Genomic DNA, 14,635 nt, shown 5'->3' on the forward strand with positions numbered 1-14,635 from the left:
GACGTACAAAATCATAGACATGCTGTTCCTCTATTATGTAGCTATCATTTAAAGTCATTGAGATTATATCATTATTTTACTGGGATTATAGCGCCATGAATACCATAGCAGTAGTGAATATCCATAGGCCCAATGAACCTCCAGATGTCGGCAGGCTAATGCCTAGCAGCTTAGAGGCATTGTTCTCCTTGGACTGAGCGTTCACAACCATATCATCCCTAACGAAAAACTGTCAGTACATGCAGGGTGAAGTCTTCCTGGTACCTATCTTGTGGCTGTTACTGGATTTAGGCAAGAAGGGAAAATAAGATCCAACTCACGGCCAAACAGCAGTCATAGCAAGAACTACAAGTGAACGGGCAGGTATGGTAGCCGTGACAATAGTCCCGTTGGCCGCAATGACTGAATCACTCTCGGCCAGATCGAAGTCGTTGTTCAGCAAGAGAGCGGTGTAGTTGGAGATTTCCGCGAGCTGGTCAATGGTGATGGGGACGGTCTTTTCCTCGTCGGCGTTGTTGATGATTTGCATGGCCAAGTTTCCGCCCGCAGGGAATGACGCCGATTGGGGCACCCATGCCGCTACTGTTACATTGTCGGTGGTGGACGTTGCTGTCACTCTGGATGAGTCCTGACGGGCATATCTGCGAGCAATTAGTCATACAGAAGGTTCAACCAGTCGTTGCAGAATGAAAGGTCCAAACTTACCGTCCAAAGGCGGCATATGCCCAGTAACGCTTAGAAAGGATGTTCGTATCATTAATGGTCCTGATCACGGGAGTTGCGGCACTATCTTATGTTAGCACGGGGAAGCGCCTTGACGCAAAATAGTCTACAGGCCAAAATGACTCACTTCGATGGCTGAGCTCCCATCCAGTTGAGGAAAGCCGAGACATTGGAGACAGTGAAACCGTGAAGAATCCTGTTCGCCCAGGTAAGTCCTTCGCCTCCTCCGTACGTGCCCTTCGGATCGCCGGCGGCAGAGTACCACGGCTGGTCAAAGTAGCTCGAAAGCTCGGCCCACTCGCCCTGCCAAACCTCGAGGGGTGTGTCGTACGGCTCTGAGAGCGGCTGTCCGTATCCGTGCCCCGAGACCACATTGAGGTACTGCTCGCCGCCGGTCTCCTGGATCCCGCTCAGGATCTTCCGGCCATCCTCCCAGCCGGCCCAGTCGCAGCAGGTGATCTTGACATCCAGACCGGCGTCGGCAACCGCGGGTGCAAGCTTCTCCAGGATGTCGGTGGTCTGCTGGCCGTCCGCCTGCATCGACGCGTACGGAACCGCGATATCTGGTTCGTTCAGCGGGTTCAGGTGTGTGATATTGATGCCTTCCTCTGCATAGTACTTGATCCACTGGACGAGCTTATTTGCGTACTGCTCGCGCCAATCACCCGTCTCACAGGACGTGTTGGTCACGCCACAGAGTAAGCCACCGTTGTCGGTATTTCCAGTATCCTTCATGTAGGCGTCTGCTCCCCATGAGTTGGCGTAGAAGAGGTTGACGCCTCTCTTCTGCACCTCCTTTGCCCACCACACCTGCGAGGAGTCATTTCGGTCCCAAATATAAGTCGGCTCCGAATCCGGGGACCCGGGGGACTCTGGTTGAATGCTCTTCATCCAGTCCCTGGAGTTGTTGGCAGATGACCCGATACCGATACGCAGAATCGAGAAGCCAGCACCCGTTACCGGGTCATGCAAGAGGTCGAACATCTCCTGCTGCCTCTCTTCCGACATGTTGTTGTAGACCCATTGAGATCGTTGAAAAGCCTCGGAGTAGCCGAGGCCCCGGATGGCCTGATGCGTCTCGGTCACGTCAACGGTGATCTGGGCCGAAGCGAGCGTCGTCGCCGCGATGGCGAAAAGAAAAGAGCGGATGGCCATTACCGCGCCGTCGGTTGAGAATGCTGTGGTGCGAGTAGATGGGCTGCTCGGAAACAGCAGCCCAGCCTCTCCCCTGCTGAGCACGGGGAGGACGACATTTTTAACACACGATGCCTCGGATGCCTGGGCAGGGCCAAGTCCAGCTAGAATCCAGAGGTATCCATTTGAGGATCATCACGAGATTGGGGCCCCACTACCACGATAAGCTCATTGGGCGATGGGCGATCCGGAGCGGATACTGCACCCTTTTTTTCTTCTAAATCTCACGTGGATTTGCCCCAGGAGTTTGGCTGCTTATCTGGATTCTTATTCAATCCGGAGCCCCGGATCGGCCGGCACAGTGCAGAGCAAATGGGCTTAATTGCGAAGGTTCGACCATGCTTAATGTGATTCAGATTGGGCCGTGTCTACCACTTAGCCTCGGGCGAAAATGTCGAACCGCACTCTCTCATTTCATGAATTGATTGGATGACTAGACGTCATAGATCCTGCGAGGCTGACCTTTCCAGGGCTAGCATCCGGCTTATACCTTAATCCCACGAAGCTTTAGGCCGTCAGGGTCCGAGTCATAGCAATGGAGAAGAACCGTGACGTTGCGGAGTCACGTCGATCACAATACTGAAAGACACTTTCCTCATCCGTCGGAAGCTGTTCTCTGGATGTTTGAGCTTTCCACTATGCATAGTCAAAGTAGTATTGGATCACTATGTGCGAACCCTCTTTGTCCTCTACTCATGATCCGAGACCGTAAATAGAAAGCAAAGAGAACCAAGTACCAGAAGTGTGAGGAGCACTGTCTTGTCCGACGGTGGGTCGTCAGGGGCATGGTCGCTCTGGCCGAAGTTGAGCCGTGGATATACTAATAGCGAAGTTACAACCTGCAGGAAAGGGGCCGACAAAGCAGATTCCACATTCGTCTTGATGGGTTTATTGATAGGAATTTTATTTCACCAGTCGTCCTGATCCAGGATTTGGCGAGTTCAGTAACGGCGGGAAGAACATCTGATGCATTTTGAATTCTGCAGCCGAATCTATACAATAAGTTTCGGAACCAAAACCAGCTCAACTAGCCAACATTTGTCCCTTGGCCTGTCAACCTTGGTGGCATGACATCAAAAGACAGTCGTTATCGTGGAACAAGACAAGCACGGTTTCCTCCGAATGGGCAAGTGTATTCGCATTCATCTTCTGGTGCATAAACCTACACATCACTTATTGTATACTGTTAACAGGCTTAAACGTGGATTTGATGACAGTATTGAGCGAAATTGTAAGAGTCAATCCGAAGCCACAACCAGGCTCCTGGACCTTGCGTTGAGATAGTCTTTGTGGCTTTGTATCTGCTTTCTCAGAGAAATGACTTGAAAGTCAACCTGTCCGCTCGTCTGCTCGTCTGCTGATCTTCTACAGTCGTCTCCAATTTGTCTATTTCCGTTTTGTCGCTGGGCATTGAACGATGTTGCCTCTGTAATAGTGTGATACTTCTAAGATATATATACTTACTTGAGTATTTACAGCAAGGAAAAATGCTAAGAAACACCTTGAGGTCCGAAGATTCAGCGACTTTTACCTACACTGGCAGTATCACATCTCAGGCCTTCTTGTCGCCATTCTCCTTGCTCCTGGCCTCTGTAATATGAGCAGTATGAACCTCCTGCAAAGCCGGAATAATGATACTCTCGATCTCGACATCTGGCTCACCCTCCGGCAGCATGCTAGGATCCAGAGGCTTCTCCTTCTCTGTCTCGCTGATCGTCCTCTTATGGCCTGCCGTAGTCTGGACAGAAGGCACACGGATCCACTTGTCTGGACGATTGGGCGAGACGAAGACGACCTCCCATTTGCGGGTGGAAAGGAGGTTGCCGATGACGAGGTTGTGACTGTACCGCTCGAGGGCATATTTTGCCTTGTGCACGAGGATTTCTGAGAAAGTGGTTAGCACACGAATGAGAAGCTCAGGCTTCGTTGAAGGGGAAACTCCGGGGCCGTTCCTCGTCATGAGGCCAGTCCAATTAAAAATGCTTCTACACGTCCATCACAGTAGACTATTCCCAAATAGAAGAAACATCTCGGGCGTGAAAATCGCAACCTTGAGAGGGCGGGGAGTAATAGAAGTGAATCCTTGACGGTGTGAAAAAAAAATTGCGGATTTAAAAGGCTCAGCTTACCTGGATCCGTCTCCAACTTGAAGCTCACAATCATGCACTGGGGCGCCCACCCATCGACCAGGTTCTTCAAGAATTTCGGCACGGGGTCCAAGTCCACTACAAGCCTCTTACTCCTCGGCACCTGGGGGCTTGAGTCAAAGTTGTCAAATGTCTCTTCCTCGTTCGAATCTCCCTTCGACGGCGCCTTTGGCTCCGCCTTCTCTGCCGCCTTCTTCACCCCGTCCGCGGCATCCGTGCTCTGAATCTTGTGTTCCGCCATCCTGTCCTGCGGCAGGAAGAAGTCAGACGCCGCCGCGGCAAGGTACAGCAGGCCATCTGGGCCCAAGGGCTGCATGAGGCGTGCGCTAGCACGCAGTTCATGAAGATAGTCACCGATTGTCACGAACGGCACCGTCAACAGAAGGTTCTGCCTCCTAGCCGAATGGTACTTGCGCAGGACGGAGAGCATCTTTGGCGTGAACTCGGGCTTGGCAAGGACGGTCCCGTCCTGCCCTTCGGTGAGGAAATCCAGAAAGCAGTCCGTCGCATGGCTGTAGTGGCGGGAGTAAGGGAGCAAGGAAAATTGACGATGCAGGAAAATCACTGCGTAGCCAGCTTCGAGGAAGTACTCAGCAGATGTGGCGCCTCGAGTACCTGCGGAGAAGTTGTCGATGAATCGGACTGTCTGCTTCTCCAGGGGCACGGTGGTACCGCCTGACGTGACGAGGCATACGCGGCGGTTGGCAGCATGATGAAATTTGATGAAGTCCTCAGCCTGCTTGGTATGACGAGGCAGGTCTTTGGGAGGCGGGTTCGAGCTGAAGTAGTGGTTCTCAACCTCGGTAGACACCGGTTCTACTCCATTTGATGATGCCATACTGGCCTGTGTGGAGGACGTGGATGAGAAGATGGAAGAGACGGGTGATGGCGGCTGGGAATCAGGAGCTGGCGTGAGGTTGAAGGAGATGGACAGCGATGTCGACGTCAGGTGATTTTCAGGTGACCTGGAGCCCCGGGGCGAATGTGAAGGCTGCGACGACTGTAGCATGATTGTCAGCTTTTTAGTGAAGATACTCTATATAGCTTGGCTCGCATATGTCGAGCAATCTGAAGCATAACTGTGCAGAGACTGTATAATCAATTGCGAGACCAGTAGGGTCCGCCATGCCGGAACGAGTGCAGCGGGAGCATGATGTTTTATGAACGTGAACCTATAGCGACGGGTAATGTGCCAATGGTCGGCAATTGGAGATCAAGGTTCGCGATCCCGTCGAGACTCGGAACGTGGACGGATCTTGGTCGGGCTTGGGGCCTGGGGGACCTCGGCCGTCGGTTGCGGAGTAGAGGGGTTGCGGGAACAGCTGGGCACGGCGCCGTGCTGCACGGGCAACGGTGGGCCGGAGCTGAGGCCACGCAGAAAAACGGAACGGAACGTGCGGGATGGGATGGGATTGAACTTGGACTTGAGAGACTGCTTGCTCACCTCGAACCGCAACACGATCAAACGGCCACTTCAGTCCAGTGAGTTAGGTTGTCAGTCGAGCGTTCATCTTGTGAGTCAGACTTCGGGAAGCGAACAGGTTGGTGGTAACTCGAACTGCTGTGTCCTCCCTCGGGGCAAGGGAAATCTTGCCGATCGTGCACAGGCGGGAGTCGAAATACGGCGTTGCAATCGGCACGGTCCTTGCCCCAGGGTTAGGTGTGAGCTCCAAAATGCAAAAGGGGGGGGGGATTGCTTTGTTTTGCCGTCTTTGCTCCATGACGTCAGCTGCTCCGGCAACAAAGCAACATAGGCTGGGCGCAGACTCTTACTGTACTCTTCGCGCCTCGCACTCGGTCAAGGGGGGACAGCCAAAACAAGCAAATTCTCGTGCGGACAGATCTGCTGGAACATCGCTCGATAACCAGGACTAGCTCCAGTACCAGTCTCAAGATGGCTCTGCCACCAATTGTCTCGGCCACCGCCCAGAGCGCGGTGCTGAGCGCAACATCAAACATCCTGGCCCAGGCTATCACAGCTTACAGGAGCGATGTATGATCTCTACCTCCCTCACAACGAGACATGCAACTACTTGGCTTTAGATGCTTCAACTGCGCGTGTCAGCTTACTCTGTCCCAGAAACAATTTGTGATCGACTGGATCCCCGTCTTCCAGTTCTTCCTGTACACCGTCGTCTCAACCCCGCCCAACTTCCTGTGTAAGTCCTGAAGCTAGGGCCTACCGCTGCCTCACTTGCACCGGCTATCCTTTCGCGCCTAATGTCTCACCCGACTTCTCTCACTCACATTTTCGCAGGGCAAGACTTCCTCGAGTCAACCTTCCCGGCCACAAAGACCGTCCCATCGTCGGAGGCCATCAAGTCAGCATCCCGCTCCAATGAGAAAGAGCTTGACCGCGAGGCCCGCGAGGGCAAGCTCGTCGAGACCAAGCTCGACGTGCCCCACACCATCATCAAGTTCATACTCGACCAGACCGTCGGCGCCGCCTTCAACACCCTGATGTTCAGCTTCTTCACCCACAGCATTAAGCAGGCTATGGCCCACCGGCCCCTCACCACGGACCCGTCAGCTGGCATCGCCTTCCTGACCAGCGGCAAGGCCATCGACTACAGCCAGGTCGACTGGAGGCAGGTCCTCGAGCTGGCAAAGTTGGAATTCTATCCGATCATGGTGGCGGGTCTCAGCCTCTGGCCTGCCGTCAGCTTGTTCAACTTTGTGGTGGTGAAAACTGTCGAGGGCAGGAACCTGGTTGGCTCCTTGGCTGGCGTTGTCTGGGGTGTGTATATGAGTCTGTTTGCGGCATCGTAGACTGTAGGCTCAGGTGGCCCTCAAAGGCAAGAGAAGATGTAGAGGTTGGAATTGTGGCGTAAAGACCTGGGAGCGTCTGATCAATGGTCCAGGGTGAGTTGAGAAGAGATGCCTTTGAGATGGCGATGAAATTTGAGTGTTTCTTGCGCATGATACCTGGGATTTACCCACTGGATAGATTATATAGTATAGAACCACAATCCACCATCGCCGTTATGGACAAGTTTGACAGGTGGTTGCAGGTCTGTGCCCTCAAATTCTGCCAGGTTGAATACTCCTCGTGACCCATCTCTTGCGCCGAAGTGCCTGTAAGCCACGCCTCGGTTCCCTCTACTGTTTATCACATCACAGTCTCAGCATATGCCACAGGTTACAGAGATGGCCAGGCTGCTATGTGGTAATTGGTGGCGAGTGGTCCCCCAATCGAAATATCTGCTTCGAGTTCTCGGAAGAATTACAAGACATATGGAGGCCAGGAGCTGACTGGGATTTGAGAGAGCAATACTGTACGATACTTCACATGCTGAAGCCGATCACCTTTAGTTGGCCAAATCTTGGCTAAATTCACTAGCGAGCTTAAGATAACTTGGTGGCTTGGGAAGTTGTGGCGCGGATGGCTTATTCCCGCCCGGCAAGGCACGGCAAGGAGGCTATCATCAAATTTCCTTATTGCATAGTCTACAGTAGCGCGTCAGTTGACCAGGCTGCCAGCGCAGATCATGCTAGATTTTCAATAGATTGGAAGGTGGAAGCATATTGCTGAAGATCTCAGCTGCATTATCTGGGGTTCTCTTCTCCCGACCATGTTTTTGGTCTCACGCGTCCTCAACCAATCGAATTCAGCTTAATCAGCAACGAAACCACGATGGGACATGCTCACTCTCAGCCACAGAGTTAGCTGATGACTTGTTCAGGCTTTCCGCCGAGGATTTGTTAGTGACTGCTAAGTCGAATTCAGGGCCTTTCAACAGGTAGATATGCATACTGATCTCTAACTGCGTCAACCTCTGTCTAAGCTGAAGAAGTCTTTATTGAATTAGTCTTCTTGAAGCTCACACTTAAGAATACACATTTTTCCTCAGTGTAGCTTGATAAGCGCTGAATGCTATGATCAGGGCGAATCCTGAGCATCAGATGACTGGTGCAGGTATTATTAGCTCCAGCGCGTACACTACTCACACACGGTGTGCTGGAGTCGAAGTTACGCGGCTTCATGCGATTCCAAATATAAGATCAATGCGGATTGAGGGAAATACAATGCGCCCGATTGGTCTTTGACAGCTCTGGAAGCGTCTTACGCAACAATTGACGCAGACCCTGAAGCTTATGGTGAGAACTAACCGAGATATAATGGAGACGGGGCAGATCATCCAAGTGGCAGGCAAGAAATAGGTCCCCCCGGGCATCCAGATGTGGTGTGTGTGTTAAGAGATGAGGTTGGATTTCGAGATCTGCGCTAGGATCAGGGGGTTAATTGACCTGCAGCAGAACGGGTCCGTCCGAGACCCCGAAGATGCCTAAAATGACAGCTGTCTGCAGCTAACGGCAGGGGAGGCCATGGGTCACAGCAACCGTCCGGCAGTCGTACGGTACGGATACGACGCACCGGTGCGCACGGCGGGCGTACAGGCGTACTTCAGCCCCACTGGTGCTGGAGCTTGAAACGAAACCGACTCCGTCAGGGTCTCCAGACATTTCGTCACGGACGCCTGTCGAAAGCTGGCTCGTACCAAATTTGTCCTTTCCTTCTGTCTTCTTTCTTGATCGTCTCAACTTTCCTTCTTTTTCCTGTCAACCCTCGTCTCGTCCCGTCCTTTGCCGTCCCTCGCTCCCGGCTCAAGACACTTGGCATCTCTTCTGTATTGGATTGTAGCTGTCTCCCGCCTGTCCCTCGCTCTGACCGCTGCGTCGCGCCGAGAAGCCATCATGGTCGGATCAGTCGATGCGGCCACCCGCAAGAAGGTGCTCAAGGTCGTCTTCATCTCTCTGTTGCTGGATTTGGTAAGCACAACATCTATTGCTCTGTCTCAGACGCAATCATCCCGCTGACACGCGAGCCGCTAGATATCCTTCACCTTCATCCTCCCGCTCTTCCCCAAGCTCCTCGAATTCTACCGTAATTCCGAAGCCCCGACCGACCCTGCCGCCCCTCCTAAAGACACCCTCCTGTCATGGATCCTCAGCCAGCTCAATGCCTACAAGGCTGCCTTCGCGCGCCCCATCGACTCTCGCTATGATATCGTCCTTCTCGGCGGCGCCCTCGGCTCGCTCTTCTCCCTGCTCCAGGCTGTCGCATCGCCAATCATTGGAACACTGTCCGACAGATATGGTCGCCGCACTGCACTCCTGGCTAGCATGATGGGCAACATACTCTCGGTGCTGTTATGGGTCATGGCCGTAGACTTCCGCACCTTCCTACTAAGCAGGGTGGTCGGCGGGCTGTCAGAGGGCAACGTCCAGCTGGCAACAGCCATTGCGACGGATATCAGCGACAGCAGCTCGAGAGGGAGCACAATGGCCCTCATCGGCGCGTGCTTCTCGATTGCCTTTACATTCGGTCCCGCCCTCGGCGCATGGCTCAGCAGCATTGCGACCGTGGCAGCCAACCCCTTCGCGACCGCCGCAGGGTTCAGCTTGTTCTTGATTGTCACCGAGACCGTCTACCTATACACTTCGCTCCCCGAGACACTACCGTCGATGTCCGAAGACACAAATGGCCATGCCACCAAGGAGGAGAAGTCGAACGGAAAGCCCGACGAGCAGAAGCCCATCCAGCGCACAAACTCTCACTTCGTGCTGAACGCGACCCACTTCGCCTTTCTGCTATTCTTCTCCGGCATGGAGTTCTCACTGCCCTTCATGACCTACGACCTCTTTGGATATTCCTCAGCGAAGAACGGCCGCCTCCTCGGCTTCGTCGGGCTGGTTGCATCAATTCTGCAGGGCGGCGTGACCCGTCGACTGCCTCCGCTGCTCTCCGTGAAGACTGGAGTTGTCGCCTGCCTCCTCGCCTTCGTCCTCCTCGGTCGCCTTACGAGCGTGCCAATGCTCTACCTTGCCGCCACTTTCCTCGCCACGACGTCGGCGACTGTCGTCACAGGCTTGAACGCGCTGGCTTCTTTCGAAGCAAACGAAGGCGAGCGGGGCGGAAAGCTTGGCGTAATGAGGAGCTGGGGACAGGTTGGTCGTGGACTCGGGCCGATCTTGTTCACGAGCGTGTACTGGTGGGCTGGGCGCGAGGTCGCATATGCCATCGGTGCTGCTGGGATCGCGGGAGTGGCCGCGATAGTGTTTGGTGGACTGAGTAGCCCTCCTGGAAGCGAGAAGCGGGCGAAGCCAGTTAAGTCGGGGAAGAAAGAGTAATTTACGTAGATGTGGGAGATGTACGGTACATGTTGAACCACTTAGCAAGGGGGGAAGTACATACTGACTCAATATATCAATCATGATTTCTTCAAGCGCAATCGTTCCAGTATTCAAGAGCGTGCATCTCAGGCTTTGTAACCTGCCAATTTTCTCTCCTGTCATCGCTGGGGTATACCAATGTATGCAAGTGAGTGTGGGCCGTTTGTCGTGGGAGGGCTATCTTGCCCAGGCGACTCCAGATAATGAATGACGAAGTCGGCTTACACAACAACATATTGAATACCACGGCAAAATAAAGGCTTAGGTAGCACCAGAAGCGCCCCCATTGCTCTCAGTAGACATCATATCTTGCTTGTGGTTCAGCTAGCCTCCCAGCAAGCTTCCGTCCCAACGACAGGGACCAGAACGCCCATCCTCCGTTCAACGGCCTAAAAAGAGACAAAAGGCTACAGAACAAAAGAAATGAATGGAAAGACCATGGCGGGACTTGAACCCGCAACCTCCACTTGCCCAGTATAGGAGAGTGGCGATCTACGATTGATCTACATGGCCACTGGACAACGTGCTATAGTTGCTGGTTCATCTTGGAAGCGGCTTTATCTAGCTGTCTCAGAAGGTTTTCCTTAGAGGCACGGTTGGTTTGGAGAGACTAAAGTACTCGTCAACAGGGCGTAAAATTCGGTGCCCGCCATGCGTGCCAGCTTTCATGTGCTTGCAGATACTTACGGTGTGGGTGCATATCTGAGAAGGCGCTACCTTAAAACACATTCATTCACTGACAACAACCAAGATTCAGAGACCCCATGTGATGAAGCTTCCCTACATATCATCTCAGCCGCCTAGGTGGTCTGAGTACTTGCCAGATTGTGCCACATATTTTCTGTATCTACCCGAGAGATCCACCATGCCCAACAAACAAAAGACCAACAACCGTAGATTGACACGTACGTAAGTTTCTTTATTGAGTCGAATCGTCTGCTCGAATTTCACATTCATTTGGCTACCGTTAAAAAAATCCTACTTCAAGGTTCATACTAAGCAAGGAGTGAGCGGCATGTCCTACCTCGATTTTACCCAAGCTGTGACTCTTCGAGCGCGAAACGAAGGTTCATTTACACAATGTACCCTACATCGCCGACATTTATTTGTAACTTTCCTGTGTAGTGCATCATTGTTTCAGTTTCTTGCAATTTAGAGTCTCCTTTCAGATTCGTCCGAAACGAATTTCTACAATATGACCTGGATTCTTCTTAGCTCAAGCACCACCATTCGAGACGATGCCTAGTGGTCGCTAGATTAGCACCGGCGTATAGTGAAATCTTTATTTAGAATCAAGCAATTCGTAACATGAAATCTCAAGATTGTTTCCGAGGTTACCTATGAAACATGCTTCTCCGTTCTCTGACATTAAACATATACTCATTCCTTCTGAAATGTGTCTAAAGTCATGCATGTGTTGTCAAACATGTGTGAGACTACCATAGAGTCCTGAAGCCTATATTCCGGGGAGCTCAAGAACCGTTCAAGATGGGCTTGCCTCATAGAAGACTCAAGAACAGACTATAGTATCTCGCAATTCAGAACCGTTCCTGGAACGGCCATCTTGAATAGACTCAAAAGCAATTACACAAGAACAGCATGCGCCATCCTTTAATAAGAGAGTCCAAGATGGAGCTTATTTATTTGAATCAACAAAATGATTCTAGAACCCAATCACCTTCATGCGTTGATCTGCGACCGTAATCCTGGTGTGCGGTACACACAGATCATCCCAGAGCCCACAGTGCATGAGTGACCACAACTCAACCTACTCAACCATCATCAAGCTCGTGAGTCCGGTGATAAAGGGCGAGAGCCGAAGATCAAGCACAGAAGCTATGGCATGATACTGGAACTTCGTCTATTGTAAAGGTCTGGGAAATCTGCTGACTCACCCTATGGTCACACAGTTGCAAGTTGCGAGAGACTGCAAGTCTCGTTGCACGTTCCAGTCATGGCACACCCCCGCCTCCTCGTTGAAGACGTTACATGGGCTGATTAGTGCTTACAAAAAGGGGACCTTGGCAAATTCTCAGCACTGCGAGCTTGTTGATGCAGCCAATATTTGCTTATCTATATCTGGGTTCGATTCATTAGGCGCATGTTCGTATCCCAAACTCTACTCTCATAGGCCTTCGGAGACCGGCAAGTTGCATAATCAAACGAGACAGCCCTCACAATGTGACCCATAGAAGATGGTGACATTGAACCCGCCGAATGATTCCAATCGCTTCCCGGAATTCTGGCCGCTCTTCTGTATATAGTCGCTCTCCGCTTCTTGTCTATCTTGCATGTCCCACTCATCACCATCTGAAATACTTGCCACAATACCCTGCAGCCACGATGGCGCACAATGCGGTGGAACACATGAACATCAGCATTCATGAATCTGAGGGACCTTCAAAAGAGAAGGACGCAGTGCTATCGGATCATTCAGACAATGATAGTCGATTCGATCAAGCGCTTAATTTCCTCAAGCAACACAAGAATGAGGCAGCGGTTTCTCTATCTAGACAAGCCTCCTTCACTCGTGGTTTGAGGAGACGAATTGACACTCGTGTCATCCCCTTCCTGTGTTGCTGTTACACACTGAATTTCCTCGACAAGGTTCTCTTGAATGTATGCCATTTTACTCGAAATAGAGAGCAGAGCGGGTAACTTGCTGACATGCTTGTTTAGTATGCGAACATCATGGGAATGCCCAAGCAAATCAACCTTGTGGGCAATGATTTCTCGCACGCTTACGCCGATTTCTGGATAGCCTCTCTCGTATTCTCGTTGCCTAACGTGTGGCTGTTGAACAGACTGCCCGTCGCGAAGTTCCTGGGCTGCTGTCTCATCGGTTGGGGCATCTGCAACGCCTGCCATGCCGCCCTTGAGAACTACGCTGGTCTGGTTGCTTTGCGCGTGTTGAGCGGTGCATTCGAGTCCGGGATCCTCCCGGCGTTGATACTCATCGCCAGCCAGTATTTCACGTATGAGGAGCAGGCAACACGCTTCTCGTTCTGGTACATTGGAAGTAAGTGGATGCAGTCTAATCTCGCACGCAACTTATGTTGTACTAAAGGCTGATGTGTCACAGTGGGATTTGGCCAGATATTCGGCGGCCTGATTTCATTCGGCTTTCAGCATGTGTCGCCTGACGCAGCCCTTAGTAGCTGGAAGACGATGTTCCTCGTGCTGGGTCTTGTAACGATCGCCTTTGGTGTCGTTGTCATTTTTATGGTCCCAGACACGCCAATGACCGCCAGGTTCTTGAATAATGATGACAAGGTTGCGCTGCTAGAGCACATCAAGGTCAACCAGACCGGTATCGAAAATAAACATTTCCACCCTGGACAGCTTCTGGAGGGTTTGCTCGACATCGGCTGCTGGCTCCTGCTCATCAACGTGGTGCTGCAACTCTGCGGCTCTGGGGTCGTTACGGCATACTCGGCAACGATTTTGAAGTCTTTTGACTACTCGTCCAAGGATGCTGCACTTCTCAACATGCCATGTGGTGCGGTCAACATGATCGCAACGCTGAGCAATGCCACTTTTGTGCGTTATTATGGGCGTCGTTGGCTCGTCGTCACCATCGACGCGGTAATTGGCACCATTGGCGCAGGCCTCCTTTGCTTTCTCCCTCACTCAAACAAAGGTGGTCTGCTTCTTGGCGTGTACTTGATTAATGTACTTCCAGGGGCAACCATCATAGTTTTCCAGTGGCTATCGTGCAACGTCGCCGGACACACCAAGCGTGCATACGCATCGGCCGCTGCGAATGCCGCCTTTGCCATTGGGAATATCATTGGGCCAGAGACATTCAGAGCCAACGAGGCCCCCGGATTTAGGAGCGCCAAGCTCACTTTGGTTATCGCTTGGGCTCTGCTGGTTGCAATTTCCCCTTTGGCCGGGGGCTATTACGCGCTGAAGAACAGGTCAAGGGAACAGAAGGTCGATCATGTTGATGACGTGTCGGATAAACAGGCTTACGCCGGATTGACTGACAAGGAGAACTTGGCATTCCGGTATCACTTGTAAGTAAGGATATCCAAGGGCAGTCTGAAACGAGGAATCAAAGGAGGAAGCAAGGAGACCATCCAGAGGTAAAGGGCCAGAACCTAGATTTGCGCCGCTCTTAGTCGGCAACTTTGAAGAGATTACTGGTAGACAGAAAAAGGTAGTGGAAACATCATAGGCGGCTGAAAGACCTAGACGTGATCAGCACATGTACTGGACGTGTTCACCCTAGTTCAAGTCTACAGCAATTTAGTTTTGATGGAAAGCCACCTGGCTCTCTGCGGCTGTTCTTCAAAAATCATGTGTGGACGTGAGACAGAGCAGATGAAGAGCAGATACAGTTATAAATTGGTGGCATGGCGTCAATTAAAACGCGGTCTCCACATCTGCAGTCC

General features: G+C 52.0%; 5 protein-coding genes across 5 annotated transcripts; 3 read left to right on the forward strand and 2 right to left on the reverse strand.

The window, feature by feature from the left end:
• Positions 1-85: 85 nt before the first annotated feature.
• Positions 86-1,878, reverse strand: J7T55_011587 (cellulosome enzyme; the record flags this gene model as incomplete). Its single annotated transcript, XM_053136114.1, has 4 exons — positions 86-218; positions 321-641; positions 706-786; positions 851-1,878. 4 exons carry the CDS (start codon positions 1,876-1,878, stop codon positions 86-88), a joined length of 1,563 nt encoding a protein of 520 aa, XP_052999393.1.
• Positions 1,879-3,469: 1,591 nt separating this feature from the next.
• Positions 3,470-5,073, reverse strand: J7T55_011588 (DNA/pantothenate metabolism flavoprotein; the record flags this gene model as incomplete). The annotated part of the gene is made up of 2 exons (XM_053136124.1): positions 3,470-3,801; positions 4,047-5,073. 2 exons carry the CDS (start codon positions 5,071-5,073, stop codon positions 3,470-3,472), a joined length of 1,359 nt encoding a protein of 452 aa, XP_052999394.1.
• An 885-nt stretch (positions 5,074-5,958) lies between these two features.
• Positions 5,959-6,833, forward strand: J7T55_011589 (mpv17 pmp22 family protein; the record flags this gene model as incomplete). The annotated part of the gene is made up of 3 exons (XM_053136135.1): positions 5,959-6,057; positions 6,145-6,223; positions 6,322-6,833. 3 exons carry the CDS (start codon positions 5,959-5,961, stop codon positions 6,831-6,833), a joined length of 690 nt encoding a protein of 229 aa, XP_052999395.1.
• Positions 6,834-8,759: 1,926 nt separating this feature from the next.
• On the forward strand, positions 8,760-10,196 carry J7T55_011590 (major facilitator superfamily transporter; the record flags this gene model as incomplete). The annotated part of the gene is made up of 2 exons (XM_053136146.1): positions 8,760-8,834; positions 8,898-10,196. The coding sequence occupies 2 exons, from the start codon at positions 8,760-8,762 to the stop codon at positions 10,194-10,196; spliced, it is 1,374 nt and encodes a 457-aa protein (XP_052999396.1).
• A 2,385-nt stretch (positions 10,197-12,581) lies between these two features.
• J7T55_011591 (allantoate permease) lies at positions 12,582-14,261 on the forward strand (the record flags this gene model as incomplete). Its single annotated transcript, XM_053136156.1, has 3 exons — positions 12,582-12,857; positions 12,918-13,257; positions 13,321-14,261. The coding sequence occupies 3 exons, from the start codon at positions 12,582-12,584 to the stop codon at positions 14,259-14,261; spliced, it is 1,557 nt and encodes a 518-aa protein (XP_052999397.1).
• Positions 14,262-14,635: the final 374 nt, after the last annotated feature.

The sequence above is a fragment of the Diaporthe amygdali genome, assembly GCF_026229845.1.
Source record: "Diaporthe amygdali strain CAA958 chromosome Unknown NODE_2_length_3802984_cov_64_841326, whole genome shotgun sequence".
NCBI lineage: Eukaryota > Fungi > Ascomycota > Sordariomycetes > Diaporthales > Diaporthaceae > Diaporthe > Diaporthe amygdali.